Raw genomic sequence first — 23885 nt, forward strand, 5'->3', positions numbered from 1 at the left:
TACCCTGACAAAAAGGGCAGGAGAATCACAGAGAGGCCAATACTGACATTTTGAGAACCTGAACTAACGCTAGAAACTGTCTACTCTTAGACTTTGTTTTGTGAGAAAAATAGGCTTATATTCGTTCAAGCCACTGATGCTTAATTATTCTGTTATTTTCGACTTATTCTTAACTGATAGGGAACTAGGCAGACATGTCCAGTCTAGGCCTGGAGCCGGTCCAGAAGGTCACAGAGTTCTCAGAGGGATTGGGAAAGTTGCAGACAGCAAAGAACTAAACCAAGCACTGGCAGCTTGCTCCCAGGACAGACTCTTTAGTCTCATAAGCTTCAGGAGATACCTGAGCTCCTGGCTACATCTTGCTCAGGTTAAAAAGCGCCACCAGGGTGGTCTTGGGTCTGACTATATGAAACCAAAGTGACATTCCCCTTCCAGCTCATTGCCACCCCTATCAATAAAGCTTTTCATTTTATCAGTCTTTCCAACCAAGATTAATCCCTCTTTCCTTCCACAATTCTTTGTAGCTCCTCCGTTCAAGACTGGCTTCGTGGGCATCAAAACTGTGCAGGTACACAGGGCCCTGCACTTGGAATGGTCCCATGCTTGATTTTAATGCACTACGGCCACTGCTGTGAAACTCTTCATTTTTTAACATACGGTCCTAGATTTTCACTTTGCGCTGTGCCTCACAAATGTAGCCAGTCCTGCCTCTGTTAGAGACTTTGACTTTGGGCTGTGTCTTAGCTTCTCTGAGCCTCAGTTTCCTCATCTGTGAAATGAGAATAATCCTAGCTGCTTTGCCCGGTTGTTGGGGAGACTAAATGAGACATAAGCCAAGCAGCCGCACTGTGCCTTGCCTACGTGAGTGTCCTGTTCTGGTTCCTTCTCCCACCCTTCTCTTGAGTATTGGTCCTGGCCTGACTCATACTGTAGTTCGTTGCACCCACGCCCATCTCCATGGCTGAAGTTCACATTCCTGATACGTCATTTAGGGGGTTGATTGCCAGTTAAGCTCTTTGAGAGCCGAGATCCTCTTTATTTCCTCCCATGGTGATGGTCCTTTGTCCTCGGCGGGCACCAGGTAAAGGTTTGATGATGTACGGATGCTGCTCTCGAAGCTTCTAGGACTCTAGGAGAAGCCCACTTCTCCTTCGGAAGTTGGATTTAGAGAACAGCATAATTGAACAGCAGTATAACAAAGAAGGCATAGTCAATATTTTGTGAGACTCAAAACTTGCTATCCTGGCTTGGCTTACCTAATATAAAACAGTCAGAAAAATCACTCCACATCCTCTGAGTTTACATGTGGAATTAGATTAGAGCTGAGACATTACTATAAGGAATCAACGCAGCCAGGACCAGGCCTCTTTGGGGGGCCCAAGGTGAAGTCCACTGCAAGAGTAATAAAGGTCTTTTTCAAGAAGCCAGTTTCCACAGTGGGCTCTAGTTTCCCTTAGGATTGAATTCCAGTCACATCATAATGCCTGATGGCCAAGGGGAAACCTGCTTACCGCGCAGAAAAGTTGACACCTAGACCCAAGTGTGGTTTCCAAGAAATCAGTCAGTGAAAATGAGTGGTATTGACAGACTTGTTAGGCGGAGGAGAGTTTTGGACAGAACTAACTCATTTCGTTGCATTTAGAAAAACTCTACCTGAAACAAATCCGTACCTTTCAAAGTTTCAAGCATTTTAAGCACCAGCTTACATAGCTAATGCACAAGTAGTTAATGTCGCTGATATAATTTAATAACTACCAGTGATGAAGCACTTGCACGTCCTCCCTCTCCTACAGTACCCTGAGGTAGGGAGTTGACCTTACCCACTACGCCGTGAGTAAATTGAGGTTTAAGAGGATAAGTGACTTGCTTGAGGGCATGGAGCTGGCCAGCCCCAGCTGACTGACTCCCAAAACTGCTCGTGTGTAAAGTGCATTAATCTCAAGTGTGCAGCTTGGTGAATTTTAACATGTGCATGACCCAGTAACCGCCACTCTGATCGAGATGTGGAACACTTCCAGCATTCTGGAAGCTTCTCTCTGTCTCCCCCCCACCCCCCAGTAATTCCTCTTCTGACATCAATTAGTTTGAGACAAAACAATCTTGCTTGTTTCCCTTCCTGCATTTTTTCCTCAGAGAAGACCGAGAGGTGCTTCTGTCTCTCAGCCCTGCTAGTAAATCCTATCTATATCATGTGTTCAGTTATATGTAAAATATCTATTTAGAGTTTAAAAATACCTTGTATTTCTAGAGGCTTCTATGTTCGAGACGAGCCCCACACTCCATGATGCCCCTCTCCTGGCGGTGAGGTCAGGCCTGCCCTTAACATTAGGGAGACCCCGGGCAAGGGTAACATAGAGGCCCACAGACCACTTGTCGAGATGTTTCAGAGTTACACCTAAGCCAATAGATTGATAAGGTACTTTTTTTTTTTTTTTCCATCTTGATAAGTAAACATCGTCATAACACGTTAGAAGACCAAGCTTGAATTTAGAGAGCTCAGACTCCTCAGAATTCTGAAACATGGTGGTAGAGAGTCAGCTGTGGTTCTAGGCTGGGCAGCCTGCCCTGCTTCTCTTCCTATGTCTGGTTCCATCCCATACCCGATGTATGTACGTGGCCACCCCAGCCTGTACATCTAAGTTCTGTCCACGGTCTCCACAAAAAGGAAGACTTAACGTTCCGTAATCAGCCACCCAGCACGCTGGTGGCATGGGGCACCTTCGGAAGGACAGATCTGCAAAAGATAAGCTCTGGATACCCAGAGAGAGGCCTGGAAGGGAAGGTGCGAGCTCCAGGTAGGAACGTTCACTTGCGGCTGTAGATTCCTCACCCCACAGGCTTGGGGCACAGCATGAGGAGGGCCAGGTGGGACCTGCAGAACTCGGGGTTTAAAATGCCCTTTTGTCTGGTCCAAGGGTGGTTCTACAGAATTGCGATCATTGGTCTCAATCAAGAGACCATTCTTGTCCTTCTCAAGTTCACTCTGAACAGTTGGGTTTGGTGAAGCCCGTCTTCACTGAGGGCTTGCCATATGCCAGGCAGTGAGCCCTGTCCCGACATGAACGGAACTTGCTCCCAGCTCTCCTGCCTCAAGTCTAGTGGGGAAGCCCAGCGGTTAACAATTCTGTATCATGATAGAGGTTTGGGGAAGGGATCCTGCAAGGAGATGGCATCTGAGCAGTCTTGATGGGTGGGAAAGTACTAACCAGACGAAGAAGCGGGGAAGGGTATTCTGGGGCGAGAGAACAGCATGAGTTAAGAACGGTCTGTGTAGTGAGCTTAGGGCCCTCCAGCCTGGGAAGGTTTGAGCTGTGACATGGGGTGTGTCAGGAGAGGCCAGTGTATGTTCTAACAGGAACAGGGACCATACCTCCGGACCCTGGGGGAGCACTAAAGGCTTAAAGCAGAAGTGGGACACAGACAAATCAACATCTGTAGCCATATGACTCTGGCGTTGATATGGAGACCATGAAGTCGAGAAGAAGATAATCCAGGCAGGAGCTAATGAAGGTCTGCTTATTCATTGATCGAATGGATATCTTTTGAGCCCTACAATATGGCAGGCACTGTTCTATATTGGGGGTAGTGCAGTGGACAAGGCAGAAAAGGGCCCTACTCTGAAGGGGTTCACATTCTAATGAGAAGGCAGGGACACCACAGATACATAAAGAAATAAATACTTCAGATTATTTCAGACAGACCTAAGTCCTGTGGATAATGAATCATGGGACAGAGATGATGGAGGAGGTGGGAAGAAGAAGATGCACTAGCTCAGTCTTTCATGTGTTTCTTCATCCAGCATATATTTATTTACTGAGGGCCTGCTATGGGCAATGGCACTAAAATGGAGAGATGTAAACAGACACTGTCCCTGGGAGAGCCAGGGGGAGTCAGGCATCTTTGGAGTATCCCATCACTGGAGGTTGTACTTTGAAGAGAAAGAGTATGGGCTTTGAGAGCATATAACCAAGGAACCTGACCTAGCCTGGGTGGTCTGAAAAGGCTTGCTTTGGGCGGGTAGAGGAGCATTCCAAAGTCCCAGTGATGCGAGAGAGCAAGATGAACAGGAAGGCTGAACCAGGCCCAAGAGGCCGGAGAGTGAGGGGGAGAGAGGCGCGGCGTGAAGCTACCCATGGTAAGCCAGGGCCCTGCTATGACCAGCAAGTTCAAGGACTTGACCTTTTTTTTTTTTTGAACAAAGTATACTTTTGGTATGGTAAAAAATATATAACACAAAATTCGCCATGTTTAGTAGTTTTAAGTGTGCAATTCAGTGACATTAGTTACATTCACAATGTTGTACAGCCACCACCATTATCTCTTTCCAGAACTTTAAAAAATCACCCCAAACAGAAACTATGACCATTAAGCAAAAACTCCCTAGTTCCACTTTCCCTCAGCCCCTGGTACCCTCGATTCTACTTTTTGTCTCTATGAACTTGCCTATTTGAAATATTTCATATGAGTGCAGTCATACAGTTTTTGTCTTTTTGTGACTGGCTTATTGCAGTTAGCATCATAGTTTCAAGGTTCATCCATGTTGTAGCATATGTCAGAATTTCATTTCTTTTTATGGCTGAATGATATTCCATTATATGGATATACCATATGGATTTTGCTTATCCATTCATCTGTTGATGGACACGGGTTGTTTCCACCCTTTGGCTAGTGTGACTAATGTGTCTGTGAACATGGGTGTACAAATACCTGTTTGAACCCATTTCCAGTTTTTGTGGTATATACCCAGGAGTGGAATTGCCGGGTCAGATGGTAATTCTATGCTAAATTTTTTGAGGAACTGCATACTGTTACTTACAGCAGCTGCTCCATTTCATAGGCTCACCAGCAGTGCACAAGGTTTCCAATTTCACCACACCCTCTGACAACACTTGTGATTTTCCGTTGACTAGGAGCACCAAGTCTGCATCCTCTCTCAGTACCTCCTCTGACCACTGAAGTCTGGCAGGCAATCCTGGGATTCCTCATTTGTGATGAGCATGCCTTCCAGTTAGTTGAAAGAACTCAGGGGAACCCTGCTCAGCATCTCTATGTCAGCTAGGAAGAGGGATGGAGATGCGAGGGAAATAGATAAGAACTGGGAAACTGGTGAAGAATTGGGGACCTCTCCCATGGGTATTTGTTAAGTAGGTATCTTTTGAGGGTCCTTTTTCTCTCTCCATGATAGAGCCAATCCTCATAGCAGGTCCTCAATAAATATATACTCATAGCAGGAGCTCAGTAAGTAGACACATGAACAAATGGGCTACCCCATCTTCGTTTCCCCATCATGTTCAATGCTCTGAAGACCTGCTAAGGGTTCTTCTCCCACCGGGACCCTCAGACTCCTGTCCAGTGGACCCAGCAAACCATCCTGGGTCTTTTCTGGTGCTGAACACTGCTCGCCATGACAATTATTCTACAGAGTGCTTATAATTCTGCAAGAAATGAGGAAAATATAGGCAGGTTGCCTTGAGTCCTTTTTAGAACAACAAGGGCTAAGCAAACAAAAGGATGTGGAAGCGGGTAATTTATCCAAATAATACTCTTCACCCACATTGTGATTTAAAGATCACAAAGCACTTTGCCAGGTATTTTCTTGTTTGATCCTCACAATAAGCCATTGAGGTTGGCAGGGTAAGTGCTGCAATCCATCCCAGATTTGCAGGAAGGGGCAGATTGAGAAAGGAGAGGTGATCTGCTGAAGGTCAAGCTGAAGTGTCAGGAGCGGGTCTGTCTCCATGCCTGGCACCCGTTCCCTCTCCCCCAGCGCGGTGATGATTCACCCCTGCCTTGTTGCCCCCCAAACCTGCTCAGGGATTCTAGGACGAGCTCAGCCAGGCTTTCACTAATCAATCAAGAGTTTTCCTGAGGCGTCCTCACAGACTTTTGGCTAGTCTTCTCAGAAGCTGTTCTTGCAAAATGCTTTCTGATTTTTCGCCCAATCAGTAGTGAGGTTAAAAAAAAAAGTCCTCCATTCTCTTTTTCTGTAGCAGCCAGCCTGGCAAGGTCTGTTTCATTCCTGAGATTCAAATTGGAAACTGCCTTCTGTTCTCATTAATTTGGGTTGTAGCCGTCATTACATTCTAAACAATTAATCCCTGGATGCCAATTTCTTACTAGAATTATCCTGGACTCAACAACTGGTTTTCTTAGCAGCAAGGCTGCAGCAATTATTTCCTGGCTTTTGTAACTAAACATGCTGTGCTTGGCACGTCACAATTTTTATCATCATCACTGAGTTATCAACATTTACCTCTATCAGGGGAAAGGAAAGGCTGTCCAATTGTGAAGGCCTGGCAATCACATACACCTGTTTACCAGCATCCGTGGGGCTCCCTGGGGCTCCCTGCACTTGCTGAGAAGAGGGAGGAGGTCCCCCAGGCCCCCAGTCCTCTGTCTGAGTCGGGGACCATCTGAGAGGTAATAGTAAACCAAGGGGAAGAAGCGATCTACCTCTAAGGTCTCAGGTTACAGGGCTGTGCTCCCTGGGAGCTCAGGCCCCATAGCTGGTAGGCAGTGCCCTTGACCTCATGGGGGTTGTCTCCTTGGGTTCTCAGCTCCTTTTCTGGGGGACCACAGAACTTCCCTTCCAAAGCTGGGCCACTTGGAGTCAACCCAGGGAGTCTGATGTGGTCTGTGGGATTCTCCTTTCCTTCCAGCAGGAAAGACAGAGCTACCCTAGGACCATCAGGCAGCTCAACCCACCCTGGGCTGGGAGAGGCCCGCTTACCTTCCTGTGAATTTACCCAAACTTAGATCTTCTGGCATAACAGGCGTAACAGGAGACACCGGAGCAGCTCTGGGGCCAGGCTCCTGAGTTCATGCTCCTGGCTCCACCCCTCACTGCTGTGTGGCTGCGGACACAGTGCTTACCCTCTCTCTGCCTCTTTCTTCATCTGTATACTAGTGATAGTTATTGCCCTATTGCACAGAGTTATTTTGAGGATTAAGTGAGTTAATATTTGTAATTAGAACAGCGTGCCTGGCTCATAGTAAATGTGCCTTTAAAAACAAAAAGGAACTTTAACATCTAAAGGAGCTTTTGAATGTTCTTTTGTCCCTTTTAGGTAGAATATAAAGACAGAAAGCCTAAACCACAAAGCCCACTGGTTCATTTGAATACACCAGCAAACCAAGCCCAAACCCATGTTCTTTTAAAAGTACACGTGGCACCATCATGGTAGTGACTCCCAGACTCTCCCCAAGTGGACCTTAAAACATTTCTCAGCAGCATGTAGAGAGAGAACTGACCTGCAGATGATCAACTACCCAGTTTAAGTTAGAGCAGCTGTAATAGAGTGGATAGAAGTCAGAGCCCACTAGATTCCTCTTTCCTCTTACACTGCATCACTGTCAGGACCTGTGGACTAAGTGTGCCCCCCTTGCATCTGGTAATGACAACAACAGCCCTTACAACAATCCTAGGATGCAAGTACTACTGTTACGATTCCCATCTTACAGATGGGAAAACTGAGACAGAAAAAAGCTAGGTTGCAAGTCCAACATTGCACAGCTTATAGCTGCGGAGGCAGTGGTTGAACCCAGGCAGTGTGGCTCCAGGGTCCCTCCCTCAGCATCACACTACACTTGATTGTATCACTGACCCCAACTGTGAGCCCAGACCCAGTCCAGGCTCAGAAACCCAACACTGTCCTCAAGCAGGAGGGACCTGCGGGGCTTGGGCCAAATTTCACTGCTCGTCTAGCTCTGGCCTTGTAACCCGACTGTCCTCCTCCTAAGTTTCCAGCTTAGCGTAGGCTTCAGGAGACAGGCTCTCTTTCCCTGCTCTTGAGCCTCTGTCTTGCTAACCCGCTCAGTTCTCCCGCTTCCTTACCATGTTCTTACAGTCCTGAGCCTTCCATTTATTAGTTAGACCCGCATTCACCAAGCACCTTGTGTGCGATGGCCATTTACGCTAGGCCTGGGGATACAGAGCCTTGGGGGGCTCTCACCGTGTGTGACAGGGACACAGATGTGCAAATGGTTGCATAGAGTGGAAGAGTCTGAGGGCTGTGATGAACGTCAATTCAGGGATCATTGAGGCGGACAAGGCAGGTTTGATTCTCCCTGGGGAGAGGGGTTATCAGGACAGGCTTCACAGAGGAGGCGGCATGGGCTGCTTCCGGCTGCTGCGCATCCCTGATACCAGCCAGTTGCCTGGAATTTTGCTGGTTGTCTCTTTGCCGGCCTGGACACACCCACGTGACCTCAGAGTGCAAGAAGGAGCTGCATTTATCATCTTTACTTTCTAATTGGTTAGTAGAAAATGTGCAGACGTCTGCCGTCCAGTGCCAGCTCCAGGAACAGGGGACTGGCAGGTTCTAGCGCCCCCTAGACCGCCCAGGCGTCCTGATGTTGCAGTTTCACGTCTGTCTGGAGTTGCGCCCCTTGCGCTTCCTAACAGTGACCCTGCCCCAGCTTCTTCCCAGCTTCACGTGGAAAAAACATCCTCCCAGGTGTTCTCTTTTCTACTCCCACATACCCTTGGGAGATCTCAGGTGTAGAGGGAACCTACTGTATTAATTCTACACCCAGATAACAAAAATACGATGTAGAGAATGTAAAAGACTCATCTGGTGACTTTGGATAAGTTAACTGAGTCATTTCCCATCTTGAAGGTTTCTCCCTTCCCTGCATGACAAGGCTCTCTTCCTTTCATAATTTCAAACTTTCTCATTCTCAGAGAGTTTCCTCTAACCCACTATTCAAATAATACCAGAAGTGTTTCCTGGAGACTTCCTTATTTACCATGGGAAAAAAAATGAAAAGAGGAAGGAGGGAAGGCAGGCAAAAAGAAATCAACGTCCACGAGGGCACTACTGCGTGCTGGGCACTGATCTAGGTGCTTTTGCATGTATTTGTCACATTTAATCCTCCACCAGCTTCGCAGCGTTTGTCTTATTATAGACAAGAAAAATGAAGCTCAGAGGGGTTGTCACTTGCCAAGGGTCACACAGCTATGAATATTGGAACTAAATTTGAAAGCACATCTGAGTCCAAAGGCCATGATCTTTCCAGTACACTGAGAGGTGTTTAAAATACATCTGTAGAATTTCACGTTTCTACTAAATTTCTGTCACGATCAATGGGTTAAGCTTTACAGTTAACTACTCGCGTCCTCCATTTTTCTTCCATCTTATTCACCTGTTCACGCTACCATTTGGCTTCAATTGTCTCAAACCCCTTTGAAAAGAGACCGCGTATGGATGAGGTCAGCAGTGAAGAGCGGTCCTCCGCACACCAAGGTCACCCAGGAGGGAGGCACAGAGCAAGTGTCACCTCTCACCTGGCAGATGGAGAAGCCAAGGTTAAATGACTTGCCCAAGACCCCATGGGAACGGAGCCAGACCGCAGATAAGGGCTCCAGCCTCCCGGTTCTGAGGAAGCCTCCTTGGCGGCGCATTTTCGTGGAGCCGTGGTGAGTGCCTGGGAGCCCGCCTTTCCGCTCCCATTTCTCTTGGGTTCTTGGAGAGCCTCAGGTGTCTGGCACCGACTTCAGCCAGCACGCTGAGAAGGGTCCAACTGGCATTTATTTAATTACCATAAACAGATGTATCGCTTGGGCTTCATGAGGCAGCTTCTGTTTTTTTGTCTTTTGTTATTGATTTGTTTTAATTGAACTGTAGTTGATTTACAATATTGTGTTAGCTTCAGGTGTAGACAAAATGATTCAGTTACACACACACACATATATTCTTTTTCAGATTCTTTTCCATTACAGCTTATTACAAGATACTGAATATAGTTCCCTGTGCTATACAGTAGGACCTTGTTGTTTATCTATTTTATATATAGTAGTGTGTATCTGTTAATTCCATACTCCTAATTTATCCCTCCCTTTCCCCTTTGGTAACCATAAGATTGTTTTCTATGTCTGTGAGTCTGTTTCTGTTTTGTAAATAAGTTCATTTGTATTATTTTTTAGATTCCACATATAAGGAATATCATATATTTGTCTTTCTCTGTCTGACTTCATTCAGTATGATAATCTCTAGGTCCATCCATGTTGCCGTAAATGGCAATATTTCATTCTTTTTTATGGCTGAGTAATATTCCATTGTGTATATGTACCACATCTTCTTTATCTGTTCATCTGTTGATGGACACTTGGGTTGCTTGCATGCCTTGGCTATTGTAAATAGTGCTGCTATGAACATTAGGGTGCATGTATCTTTTTGAATTAGAGGTTTTGTCTTTTCCAGATATATACCCAGGAGTGGGATTGCTGGATCATATGGTAGTTCTATTTTTTTAGTTTTTTAAGGAACCTCCATACTGTTCTCCATAGTGGCTGCACCAATTTACATTCCCACCAGCAGTGTAGGAGGGTTCCCTTTTCTCCACACCCTATCCAGCATTTATTATTTGTAGACTTTTTGATGATGGCCATTCTGACCCATGTAAGGTGATACTTCATTGTCGTTTTGATTTGCATTTCTCTAATAACTAGCGATGTGGACCATCTTTTCATGTGCCTGTTGGCCATCTGTATGTCTTCATTGGAGAAATTTCTATTTAGGTCTTTTGACTATTTTTTGATTGGGTTGTTTGTTCTTGTGATATCGAGTTCTATGAGCTGTTTGTATATTTTGGAAATTAAGCCCTTGTCGGTCGCATTGTTTGCAAATATTTTCTCCCAATCTGTAGGTTGTCTTTTCGTTTTGTTGATGGTTTCCTTTGCTGTGCAAAGGCTTATAAGTTTGATTAGGTCCCATTTGTTTATTTTTGTTTTTCTTTCTTTTGCCTTGGGAGACTCATGTAAGAAAATATTGCTACGATTTATGTCAGAGAAAGTTTTTTTGTCTATGTTCTCTTCTAGGAGTTTTATGGTGTTGTGTCTTATATTTAAGTCTTTAAGCCCCTTTGAGTTTATTTGTGTGTATGGTGTGCCCTCCTGCTTGCGGGGAGGCCGGGCAGGGCTGGGGTCGGCAGAGGTGCCCGCAGTGCCAGCCCCCTGCCCCCGCTGTGGTCCTTCAGGCCGTCACCCTGAGGGGCGTCATGCGGGGCTGGGAACGGCGGTGATGGCACATCGCTCAAGTCTGAGGCACTTTCCTCACAGAATTCCTTTAGTTCCTTCGTGTCAGTGTGCCCCGTGAGCCCTCTGCAGCCTCTGTGACCTTCCCCAGATGTCAGAGCTGCTGGATGAGGTGACCCTGGGGGATTACCTTGGCGGCCTCCCCTCCACAGCGCCTGGCCGAGCGTTTTCCTCGCGCCCCCTGAAGTCAGTATAGACGCTGCCCCTCGCGGCTCCAGCTTGTACCCTGGGAACAAAGCTCACAAACGTCGTTCCGCCCTCCTCCCAGAAGCTCACCTCTCCCCCGGACACCTCCCTCAACTCAGTTCTTCCCACGGCAGTTTTGGAAAAAGGAAATGTTTGAAGAGCATTAGGGGAAGGGTCGACCCTTCCCCTAATCAAGGCAGAGGCTCAGTTAAGTGAGGTAGAAAATGGTCATTAGAATTTCGCTCCTCTTCGATTTTAGTTTAAAAAAATAAATTTAGTAATAAAGTATGGCTGCTAATGGGAAAGGAAATTTCAAAGGCCTGTGGATCTCTCAGAGAACAGGTGTGACAGGGTAAGAGCCACATTCTCTTGCAGGACATTTTTGCTTTTGTATAAAAAGATTTCTTTCTTTTTTTCTCAGAGAAAAAGTGGCCTGTTTAATGCTATCCCAGTGCTTAGAGAACGTTTTCGTTTCTGACATGGTCAACTAGTTCCCATTGTCATTGAGAAGCAAGTGAGGAATTGACAAGACGATCACATGTCCCAGATTTGGGGGTCAGTGCTAGTTTCAGATGCTCTGTCCTGCTGTCCAACCATGTATCCCATTTAAAAAAATGATCATGGAGCACAGACTTCCTTTTCTGCAGGATAATTTTGAGTCGTGCACTTAAATAAAGTTGTTGCCAAGATTTCCTTCAAGTATTTTATGCAAATCATAATTTTTATCGAGCCTGAATTGGAAGGCTAGGCTCTTTGTAGAAGCTTCCAGGTAAGCAGTTCTGTGACCGAGAGGGAGAGACAGCTTAACAAAGATTAAAAGCACCAGCTCAACTCTACCACTCATTGGATGCATCCTTGGACAAGTTACTTAATCTCTCTGTGCTTCAGCTTCCTCGTGTGTAATTTGGGGATAGATTGTCGGCGTTGTTCTGAGGATTTTTAAAAAGGCAATTCAGGTAAATCACTTAGCATCACACTTCGCACTTAGTGAGTGCTCGATAAACGTGAGCTAATTCAAAAACACATACACATATGTAGTTTTAACTTGGGTTCCCCCAAAGTAGAGCCTGAGATAAAAACTTGGATGCAGTGGTTTATTTGGGAAGTGATTCCAGGAAGCAGGAGGAAGGGACAAAGTCACTGCCATTGGCCACAGGGCTCCATTCCACCAGGCAGCCCAGGGAAGCCTAGAGCATGTCTCCCAGGATCGGCCCCCAAGAGCTGGGACATCTGTGTGTGTTTGATGTATGCAGACACAGGGTGAGTGAGACAGGATCTTAGCTCAGTATTTTTAAATGAAATATAATATACTCAATATTAGTCCTATGGCCAGTTGTTTGTTGTGAAAAGAGAACACTGAGGGATGACATACCAAGAAGTGCTTAAAAGTGCAGGATTTAAATTTTAAACGGCTCCGCCACAAACAGTTGTGTAGGATTGAGTGAGCTCTTTACCTTTCCTTTGCTTTGATAGAATGATAATATACTATTTCCTAGGGAGAATTAAATGCATAGCATTTAACACAGTTCCTGGACGTAGCGCGCCTTCAATAAATGGTAGCTATTTTGTGGTTGTTCTGATCATTATTGTTATTATTGTGTGCATAACTGTGACAGCAGAAAACTACAGTCTGTGGGTTTCAGGATATGTAGCCAGCTTAGCCTAAGTCACAATATACCTCTAATTTATAGAAAGGGAACGCGAGGTTCTGAGTGGCTACTTGCCTGGGACTTCCCAGCACATCCTTGGTGAAGTCGTAGGAATTAGATCTGAGGGACCATGGCATTGGCTACAAAGCTGGGCAGATCGCTAGATGGGCTGGCCGGTCTTTTGTAAAATCTGGTATTGATCTGATTTGGTTCTGTCTCTGTGGAGCCTTCCTAATGTCATGCTAACCCCGTCTTCCCTCCCCAAACGTGGTCTGCGATGGCCTTTCCCTTCCATAGAGGACACTGTCCAGTTTCGTCCTGCGGGGCCCTGTCCCTTCCACAGGCCAGTCTCTCCTGGCTGGAGTCCCTGGTGCCACCTGGAGATAGCCCTGCGGCTCACAGCTCCCTCCTAATCACCGGTTCGTGATTAAACATACATTAAAGGACCAAGGAATTATTGAGATACAGCATCTTGCAAGTAAAACTGATATTTCCTGTTACACCACAATTCTAAATTATCCACAAGGACCTTGTTCTTCTGCTAAAAACATTAGGCTGGTTTCAGATTGGTTTCTGATGGTGCTTTCATCCTGGGCCCAAGGTCAAGGTGAAAATGCAGCCTTTTGTAGCAGAACTTGATCCACCCTGCTATTTGAAAGCCTGGGGTTATGGCTTCCTGGCTTGGGTGACTTCACTTAGAGCCTCATCCCAGCCACTCGCTATGTATTTGTGCCAGCACTAGAGACATGAGGAACATTGCCTTTGTAACGCCCCACTCTTACCCGGCTGGTTTATACCTTGGCAAGGTCCTGAGGACAAGGACCCCATGGGAAGATGCCCAGTGTGTGTGGGTCATAGTAGACAGGAAGCATCCTTATCCAACGCCCCTACCCCCCAGCAGTGTGGTGGCACAGATAGAGCAGTGGACCCTGCCCCTCATCAGCTGTGACCTTGGGCATCACCCCTTTGGGCCTCATCTGTTAGACCAGGACCTGGAACTGGAGCATGGCTCTGGTTCTCTGAGCTTGGACCTGCCATGCTCAAAATCTTGGTCACTCAACAGACAGGTCCTTTTACTGCTGACCCATCCCTCTCTTTCCCCCAACATCCAGTTTGAGTAGAAGTTTGATCACTCATACAAGTTGGGCAAAAGAATCTTGGTCACATCTTGTGTATCAGGTAACATCTCTAAGGGACTCCACTTACTAGCAGTGATAGTTACCATTTATGGAGTATGTATTAGGTGCTGGGTGCTATGCTAAGCGCTTTATGTGTATCATGATATTTCACCTTCAGAACAATCATTTTATAGTTGGGGAAATGCGGGCTTAGGGAGGTCAGAGAGATTACTCAAGGGAAGTGACAGCATTGGATTCAAACCCAGATCAGTCTGACTCCAAAGCCCATACTCCAGGACCTCAACTAGAATGTTACTCTTTTCTCGCCCATCACTGTCTTCTCCCTTTTACCTCTTTCCTGAGGCTGGAGTGGTCAATTACAGGTTGGGTCGGGGAGAGGGATCTTGTTCATCTCCGTCCTTTCCTCCACAGTGCTGGGGACCAGGTTTCCCCATCCACTGGGCTTCGTACCCTGTGATCTTTATTTATATATATATCTTTTTTTTTTTTTTTTTTGGCTGCATTGGGTCTTCGTTGCTGCACGCAGGCTTTCTCTAGTTGGGGCGAGTGGGGGCTACTCTTCATTGCTGTGTGTGGGCTTCTCATTGCGGTGGCTTCTCTTGTTGTGGAGCATGGGCTCTAGGTGCGTGGGCTTTAGTAGTGTGGCACGCAGGCTCAGTAGTTGTGGCACGCGGGCTCAGTAGTTATGGCACAGGGGCTTAGTTGCTCCACGGCATGTGGGATCTTCCCAGTCCAGGGCTCGAACCCGTGTCCCCTGCATTGGCAGATGGATTCTTAACCATTGCGCCACCAGGGAAGCCCTGTACCCTGTGATCTTGCGCTATTCAGAGACCACTCAGGGTACAAACAGGTTGGCATCTCAGAACCTGCATTGACTCTCTGTGTGTGTGTGTGTGTGTGTGTGTGTGTGTGTGTGTGTGTGTGTGTGCGTGTGTAGCAACTCAGGTTGGAGTAAGGGAACTCAGCCCTGTGGCCTACCTCTGTGCTTTTCTTAAGGTGTCTGATGACAGTGGGATCCAGGAATTCTTTCTTGGCTTAGAAAGGTCAGAGCATCTCTCGCCTGCCCTTGATGCCAGGGGCTGCATCCTCCATTAAGCATCAACCCCCTTCATCCTGCCCGGCTCAGAGGGAAGCTACTTGCTCAAGGCAGAATGAACTGAAGGGCAGAGAGAAAATGTCCAGTCTCCCAGGGGGCTTGCAGTTTTTGCCCACCTACCTCTCCCTACCCCGCTGCATCTCTCAGTGGTGTCACTCAGCCTCAGACCTACGCCCTCCGGATCAGGCGCCCCTCACAGGGCCGCTTGCCCCCGTGCTTAGTCAGCTGCCTCTAATGAAAAGAAGGCATGCATAAGTCATGAGGGCCCGTCCCGGGGTGGGAGGAAAAGGGGCCTCACGTCTCCTGGCTCCCATGACGGGCACCAGCTCCTCAGCCCCTGTTCCGCCGCAGGCACACGTGTCCTCCCAGCCCCAGCCCCTCTCCCGTTGCGCTTCTGGGCTCAGAACCCAAGCAGGGTTCAGGGCTTTCTTTGAAGTTAGGCAGTAAGGACAAATCTGACTTTTACGTAAGGCAAGAAATTGTTCTGTTCAAAATCTCTTCAAGCCCAAGGGCAATTCACGAATACCAAGGAACAGCAAGCACCGAGGCCTGCAGGGAGGGAGGGGAGGTGGAGAAAGACAGAAGGTGGGGTTTTGGGGAGTTGACTCTAGCTTCCCAGGAGTGGCTTTTAGTTTTTATCGTAATGACCCGTGTTGACAATAACTGCTGCTATTTACGGACTCTCTCCTCTGTGGCAGACATTTTCCTTCTGTGAACTCATTTACGCCTGCAGCAGCCATAGAAGGTGGGCGTTCTTTTTTTAACATCTTTATTGGAGTATAATTGCTTTACAATGGTGTGTTAGTTTCTGCTGTATAACAAAGTGAATCAGCTATACATATACATATATCCCCATATTCCCCTCCCTCTTGTGTGTCCCTCCCACCCTCCCTATCCCACCCCTCTAGGTGGTCACAAGGTGGGAGTTCTTTTCTCCTTTTTATAGAGGAGGAAATGGAGCCTCTGAGAGGCAAAGTCATTTGTTCAAAGTCACACATCGGCCAATGGCACAGCCTGGATTTGAATTCAGACCTGTCTGCCCCAAAGCCCATGTTTTTTTCCTACACCTACTGCTTCTCCCCGTATTGATCTGGTGGATTTATAAAATATGTACTAAGGGCAAAATATAATGCTCTATGCTTTTTTTTTTTTTTTTGGCCTCGTGGCTTGCAGGATCTTAGTTCCCCGACCAGGGATTGAACCCAGGCCCTCAGCAGTAAAAGCATGGAGTCCTAACCACTAGACCCCCAGGGAATTCCCTATGCTCTATGCTTTTGACAGTGTATCTCTTTACATTTGATTTTTAAATATGATGTGCATGCATCCATGTTAATTATATTGTTTTTAAAAGAATTCAAAAAAGAAAAGGAAAGAAGATTTATGGAGGGGGTAGGGGAATAAGGGAGGAAGATGATGAAGAGGCTCCAGTTTGCTAAGGAAACATGGATCTGACAAAGGGGAGATGGTGGGTGTGTGGTGCAGCCCATGGGGTCACACTGCTGGCCTGGGCCTGATGGGGTGCAGGAAGGGGGGTCCCCGCAATTTTCTGCTTCCACAGCATGCACGCAAGCAAGGGATATTTAGTTAGGGCTAATTGGAATGCAGCCTGGGGCAGTGCAGGGGATCTAGGTCTGACATCAGGAGAGCTGACTTCTGGTTCCTAAATTCTGTCACTAAATAGGTTGACTCTGCAAAAGTCAAGTAGTGGGTTGAAAAGATATATTCACATCCTAATGCCTGGAACCTGTGAATATTACCTTAACTAGCAAAAGAGTGAATATTATATGACCGAAGGTGTGATTAAATTAAGGATCTTGCAATGAGAAGCTTATCCTGGATTATCCAAGTAGGCCCTAAATGCAATAACCTGTATCCTTATAAGATGTACACACAAAGGAGAGAAGGAGGCCATGTGACCCCAGAGGCAGCGATTGGAGGGATGTGGCCACAAGCCGAAGAACACGTGGAGTTCTCAGAAGCCAGATGAGGCAAGGGACAGATTCTTCCTTGGAGCCTTGCAGAGAGCCTGGCCCTGCTGACACCTTGATTTTGGACTTCCAGCCTCCTGATTTCTCTGAGAAATAAATAGATCACTCTGATTTTCAGCTGCCCCATTTGTGGTAATTTGTTACAGCAGCCGTAGGAACGAAATACAAGTCATTGCCCTCTCTGGCCTCCATTTCCTCAACTGTAAACTAAGACGGTTCAGGCTCCCAGTTCTGACATTCTCCCCATCCCTCTCTGAGCCATAGAGAATGGAGCTCCATTCTCCAGGTAACCCCTTCCATGTGGCACTTTGTGTCTAAACAGGCCCCCTTTCCCCTTTGGGGAACAGAGTTGGTTGAGTCCAGATGACTTTGCTAAGAGTAAAATACCATCCCAGACAGCCAATTTTTGTTTTTCTTATTGTTAATTGCTAGCGAAACGTTCTGCCCTGCCCCAAGGAAGCCATCCAAATAACTCTGACCTCTCCGTGGATTTCAAAGAAAGCTTTCAGTCTCTGTTTTCTCATTTCTTCCAAACAGTCCCTGTAGCTTGAGGGACCGTGGTGAAGGGAGAGCCACAAAATTTGCTCTGGGGCTGCCGGATAAATGCAGAACGGAGGCAAGGGGCTCACATCACCTCTGCGCCAGCTTCGGCCTCCTCTGCATCCCCGTCACCAGCACGCTGCTAAACTAATAGCTGCTCGGGGCTCGCGCCTCCAGTTATGTGACTCAGGAGCCTCATTTGCAATCACCATTAACCAGAAAAGCCGCGTGACTGCTCTGTGCCTACAGTGTCGAGTGTCTTATAATATTCACAGAAACCAAAGGGCTGGAGGTGGCGGCAAGGGAAAGCCTTTAGAATAAAGCTCACAGAGTGAGGACAGCCAGCTCGGCTCCTTCCTCATCCTTTCCCCGCCCCCCGTCTAAGGTGCTGTTTGAGCTGTGAAGAGCCTCCAGCCTGGGCAGCAAAGGAAGATGGTGAAATGTCCAGAAGACTGGGGATGTGACCCTCAGACATGGCTGTGTCAGGAAGAGCTGAGTATCCCACACCCTGGCCATGAAACAATCTTATCGGAAGCCTTTAACTGCCTTAAACTAGTTATTCAGGCTGAATACTCCAGGGCCACCTCTAAATCTCTAAAAATGATGTTCATGTCTTTAGCTTTCCTTCAGCTGCCTGCCATGCTGTGTCAAGCAGAGTTTGTGAAAGCCCCAGGGCAGGCGCGGGATCTCCAAAGATCAGCCCATGAAGGGTAGAGGTGAGGGTTGCCTGTGCCCCCCGCCTCTCCTCAGCTCCCTCCTTGGATGATCCCCACCTCCCAGCCCCACCATCACTCATAACACATTCATCCATACGGGTTGGTCTCAGAATGAAAGGCACGTGGATGCTTCAAGTGATGGTACTAAAATGCCCTAATTTTAGATTTAGTATCTGTGAGGCACAAATTAAAGCCATCATTGTCCCATATGCCCTTCCCACTGTGTGTGTGTGCATGACTGTGAGTGTGTGTGTGTCTGTCCGTCTGTCAACTCAAGGTTAACGGGTAATAATCGAAAAGAGCTCCAGGGACTGGACCGGCTGGATGGAGGTATGAATAGCCTCCCAGGAGAGGTGGGGAGGTTCCGCCCTCGGGTCTGGATGGCGGGGAGGGTGCTGGGGGTCTCAGCAATGACATTGGCCCTGGTGAGGGCCTTTTGGAAGTCTGCCAGAAAGTGTTTTGCTAGACTTCTTTCAGAACCTGGTTTATCAAGCACTGTGTCTACAGGGAGGAAGTCGCCCAGCCAGCCTCAGCTCAGCGCCTGTCCGCTTGGGAAGCACTGAGCGCTGACCCCAGAGGGGTCTGGCTGCCACTACAGACCCTTCCCTGGAGAGGCCTGGGTGCAGAGACTGGCCAGGTCACCCCTTAAAGGGCACCTCTGGAGATGGGACAGAAGCAGGGAGGGCTGCCCGGGGCAGGGCATTGTACAAGCAGCGAGTGTCGATGGGAGAGGGGCCAGGAGAGAAAGGCTTTCTTGGTTTGGAAACAAGCAAAGGACATGAGGGAGAAGGCAGTGCTGAATCAGGACCAGGAGCCCGCATCCTCCCCGGTGCCAGCCTGCAGCCTGTGGGCCACATTTCAGTGACCTCCATGAATGAGGAAGCAGATGGCAGCTAGCCAAGATCACCGGCTCCTTGGTGGTCCCCTTTCATGGGGTGGGAAGGAGAAGTGGGGGGCCTGATCCCTTTAAGGAGCCATCCCTGTAGGCAGAGACAGACAGACAGACACAGGGCAACACAGAGTGCCGTTTGCAGTCCACAGAGCCAGCTCTGCTATGGATTCTTCTTGAAGCAGAAGGCCCTCCTATTCCAGGCCAGTGACTCTAAACACCCCTTTAAAGTAGGGTGGGCTTAAGGAGTGTAATGGCTTTAACTGGATTGTCTGCATTCCCCGGGAAGGCTTCTGCCTTCCACTTAGACGGAAAGACATCAGCTTGCTTGAAGGAATCCCAGGTTACCGAGTAATCGCCATAATAAAATTGAGAATGAAGGTGACCCATAGAAGCATGGTAAATACACAATTTTCTCTGCTCAGTAAGTGAATTTTGATTATAACTCAGCACTTGCCTCAGGACCTAAAGTACTGCTAGCATTCTCAGGAAAGCCCAGGAAAGGATAAAGTGCAAAATATGCTTCCACAAAGAAAAACACAGGCTTCCCAGCGCTCTTTGTAGCAATATGCAACCTAGAAAATTGAAAGCAAGGTTGCAGTCTCTCTGTCCTTGGTCACCATTTCATGTACCAGCCTGTCATACAAAATGCGGGGAAGCACCGCAGATCAATATCTATTCTGGGTTAGCATTGCCACAGCTTTTTTTTTTTTTTTCTTTAAAAAAAGGATTTTTCTTCCTATGTGGATCACAGCTTATTACGTCTAAGGCATATTTCTGTGGTCTGTCTATGGAAAGGAATGCTGAGAAGGAGCGCTTTCTTTCGAGGTTTTATGCATTTTTTAAAAAATTAATTAATTAATTAATTTATTTTTGGCTGCATTGGGTCTTCGTTTCTGTGCGAGGGCTTTCTCTAGTTGCGGCAAGCGGGGGCCACTCCTCATCGCAGTGCGCGGGCCTCTCACTACCGCGGCCTCTCCCGTTGGGAGCACAGGCTCCAGACGCGCAGGCTCAGCAGTCGCGGCTCACGGGCCCAGTTGCTCCGCGGCATGTGGGATCTTCCCAGACCAGGGCTTGAACCCATGTCCCCTGCATTGGCAGGCAGACTTTCAACCACTGCGCCACCAGGGAAGCCCTATGCATTTTTTAATATCAGTGATGGGGCAGCAATGCTCCTAGAGTACTGTTCCTTTATAAGCTCCAAAGGGTTGTTAGCCCTCAGGTTTGAGAAGCAGGTAAAACTTACCTGATGGGCCACCTGGAGCCTGGATGAGACCTCCCCAGGGGCAACCTGGGATGCAGAGGTCTGTCTCCGCCTGGTACAGCCTCTGTAAATCCTGTGTGTCCTGCTGCAACCCCTGGTAACATTAGCGGCCGTCGATTTGATTTGTTTATCTGCAGTGACACTCATCTGGGCAAAATCTCTAAGTGGCTTTTTATAGGAAATGAAAAGCCAAATGAGAACGTACGTGAAAAAGTGAGCCATGGGGAATAGCCTCTCAAAGCATATGTCACCTATTTTTATGTTACTAAGTTGGCTGAAGGCTTTAAGTGATAACTTTTGAAGTTCCTAATGGAACCCTACAAATTATGTACAATAATGTAATCTTTTTTTGGAGGAGACCATTATAAAGCACATCTACCTTGAGTATCATCTCTTTTTCAGCCTCACAGAGTCGTGGAGGAGGCAGGCTAAAGATTCATAGGTTCATTTTGAAGGTGAGGAAGGGAAGGCTCAGAGACATCGCGTCATTCAAGGTCACACAGCTAGTCAGCACTGACCCAAGGACTCCGACACTGACTCTGGACTCCTGAGTCCGGGCAGCAGGACTACCTGTCAGTATCCAGGCTGACATCACTGAAACATACACACAGATGCATTTCACTCCGCCCCACACCAAGATCTTAGCACCCTTCTTCCCCTCCATCATCTGCTGTAGCCAACGAACCATCTAAATTCAAACTTTGGAAATGCTAAGTCTCATAAAAAATTTGTAAAGGTTTTAAAATGCAAAACAGGAACAAGCAAAATTTCTTGCCACAGGGAACTAACTAATGTAAAGTGACAAAATAATGGGAGTTTGAATGCGGTCTCAAAAGTGGCCATAAAATGGAATTCAGAATCATATTTTAATATGTACATCATACACTCGCTTTGCCAAGGATGACTGGGGGTGAATTCTCATTTATAAAAGTAAGCCATGAAGGGAAAAAGAAAATAGGAGAATGAGGGGAAGAGAGAGGAGGGGAGGGGAAGAGGGAGAAAGGGGGAGAGAGAGAGCAAGAGAAGGAGGGACTGAGATTGGGGAGGCTGAGCGGTTGAGGGAGATGGCATTAGTCACAGCTTGGGTACCGCAGGAAGCCGGCTGCTAGGTCAGGAGCACCATAGCTGTCCCAGAGTAGTGCATCACCCCTCCATCCAGGAGTGGCCTTGGCATATGGCCCCAGGGGCTCCAGGCAGCTGTCCCTCCTGAGGACTTCCAGGAATTGTGGGGAAGGGGGGTGTTGCAGGGAGGCATCCTTCAGCACTGGCCTGCAGGGCGCCAGCTGAAGAGAGTCTGGCTGCAGGAGTTTATAAAGCGATGAGCAACAGGCAACACCTCCTGCCCAACAGCAGTGGTCAGAATGACAGATCTATTCTGGCAGAGACTCTTCCGTGGCTCAGCTGCAGACGTGCCCTTCCCCCGTCACCCGCCTTGGGTATAACGAGGACAGGAAAGCAACTCCCAAACGAGTCCATCGTTTATTTGGGGACAGAGCCCATTGGGCTCAGACTTTCACACTGGGGGGGAGTTCAGCTGCGCCCTCGCACCGCCCCTCCCGCCCTACCTTCCCGTCTTCCCTGCCTCCCCTAGCCAGGGGCTCTGCATTCATTTCCCCCAGTCTTGGCGGTGATGTGAAGCGGTCCCTCCAGCCCACATTTTGGCTGTTCTCTTAAAGGGCATTGACCTAAAGGCACAAACGCAGCGTCAGCGGCGTCAGAAGCGCAGCCCGGCGGCGGCCACAGCAAAGAGGCACCCGCAGCCCCTGCGGTGATTCGGGCAGTGGCAGCTCGGAGCCGGTTTCATTTCGATACTCTTGAAGCAAATCTGCCTCTCCTGTCCTCAGCGCACCGGGCGCATCTAGCTCGAAGGAAGGAAAGAAGACGAACTCCTCCCGACATCCCCGCCCCCCGATCCCCCCTCACGCCGAGTCTGAGCACAGGGGGAAAACACTTTGAAGAAGGAGCCCTCTCCCCAGCTCCCAGATCCCTGCCTCGGGGTTCCTGCCCCCCCACCCCGACCCCAGTTACTTCAGCGGCAGCCAGAGGGGCTTCCTAAATCCGTGTGCTTGCCTGCCTTTCCAGCACGTGGGACAGGCTGCGATTTGGGTAACTTTTCAAATCCTGTCTCCTAAACACTTGCCCACAAATATTTGGGAGAGAGAGGGGCAAGCCCCCTGCTCCCTCCACCGCCCTCACTTCTGACCTCCACCCCCCTCCTAGGCTGACAGCGTGGGCAAAAAAAAAAAAAAAAAAAAAAAGACTCTCACTCCAGTTTCTCTTGCCAGTCGGGGAAACAACACACTGTCGCCGAGAGCATCCAACCACCAAGAGAGGGAGAATGAGCCGAGGCACCGGCTCCGGGTACCCAACACCGTCCTGGCGCCAGCGGACCAGCCTTTGCCGCGAGTTCCCCGCGCTCGCGGGAGGGTCACAGACGCCCCCGGAGGATGGACTTGAACCCAAGCCGCGGGAACATCAAACGAGAGAGAGAGCCACTCACCTTTAGGTTGTGCGTGGGGTTTACAACGCAGACAAGTTGCCCAGCGGCAGAGAACACCCGTTTAGCCTTGTAATGCTGAAAGCGGAGGTGAATGAGATCTAACACAGCCCCAAAGCACTGGGTGAAGAAAAGCATCCCAACTTTTTGGGGTGGGGGGGTTGTTGGCACAGGAAGACAGCGGAGGAAGCTGTAAGTCCTTGGGCTCTGGAAGGAGCGCAGCCTCTGAGACACTACGCTCCAGCCCGGCTTAGTGTGCCTTCATATTCATCATCAAAATAAGACGGTTAGAATCTTGCAGCAGTGAGGCGGCCAATCAAAAGGACAGAAATGTTATCCTTGAGGTGCAGAGACAGCCAATAACAAATGCCTCCCCTACCGAAACTCCCTGATGAATTGAGCCTGGCGGAGAATGTATTATTGAACATTACCATAGATCAGCACATTGCATTTATCTTGTGATTACAGCCAACCATACATAATGCTGGGGAGATAGGCTGACAAGATTGACTGCTTAATGTGTCTCCATTTATTAATTGACTTAATTTAACACGAGAGGCTTTCTTAATGCGCTGGCAAAAACGTAAAGCATTTAAACCGCCAAATAGTAAAACACCCTGCTCCAAAGTAAGCAGATGGATGACGCAGATCGCGGCTTGATTCACCAGAGCTGCTTGGGAGAAAATCAAATATTACAAGACTCCTCCGATTCCAGATAAGGGTTTGGCAACAGCAGAAACGTGCATCTTTCAGTCTTGTGCTCTGACTCTCTCTGCAGTTTGGATTTCAACCCCTTGATAAATCTTACTCTCCACTCTTTATCAGAGAAAAAGCATTCCTGACAAATAAATGCGTTTGGAGTTGAGGGGGAAAAAATGTATGTATA

The 23885-nt window shown here is 48.0% G+C and overlaps 1 protein-coding gene across 1 annotated transcript in view; it reads right to left on the reverse strand.

Moving 5' to 3' along the window:
- Positions 1–23216, reverse strand: part of SIAH3 (siah E3 ubiquitin protein ligase family member 3) — a 71799-nt gene extending 48583 nt beyond the window's left edge. The window contains exon 1 of the mRNA XM_061171153.1: positions 23003–23216. Coding sequence (XP_061027136.1) covers positions 23003–23137 — 135 coding nt within the window. The 5' untranslated portion in view covers positions 23138–23216. The remainder of the gene's footprint in view (positions 1–23002) is intronic.
- Positions 23217–23885: the final 669 nt, after the last annotated feature.

This window comes from Eubalaena glacialis, chromosome 16 (assembly GCF_028564815.1).
Source record: "Eubalaena glacialis isolate mEubGla1 chromosome 16, mEubGla1.1.hap2.+ XY, whole genome shotgun sequence".
NCBI classification, from domain to species: domain Eukaryota; kingdom Metazoa; phylum Chordata; class Mammalia; order Artiodactyla; family Balaenidae; genus Eubalaena; species Eubalaena glacialis.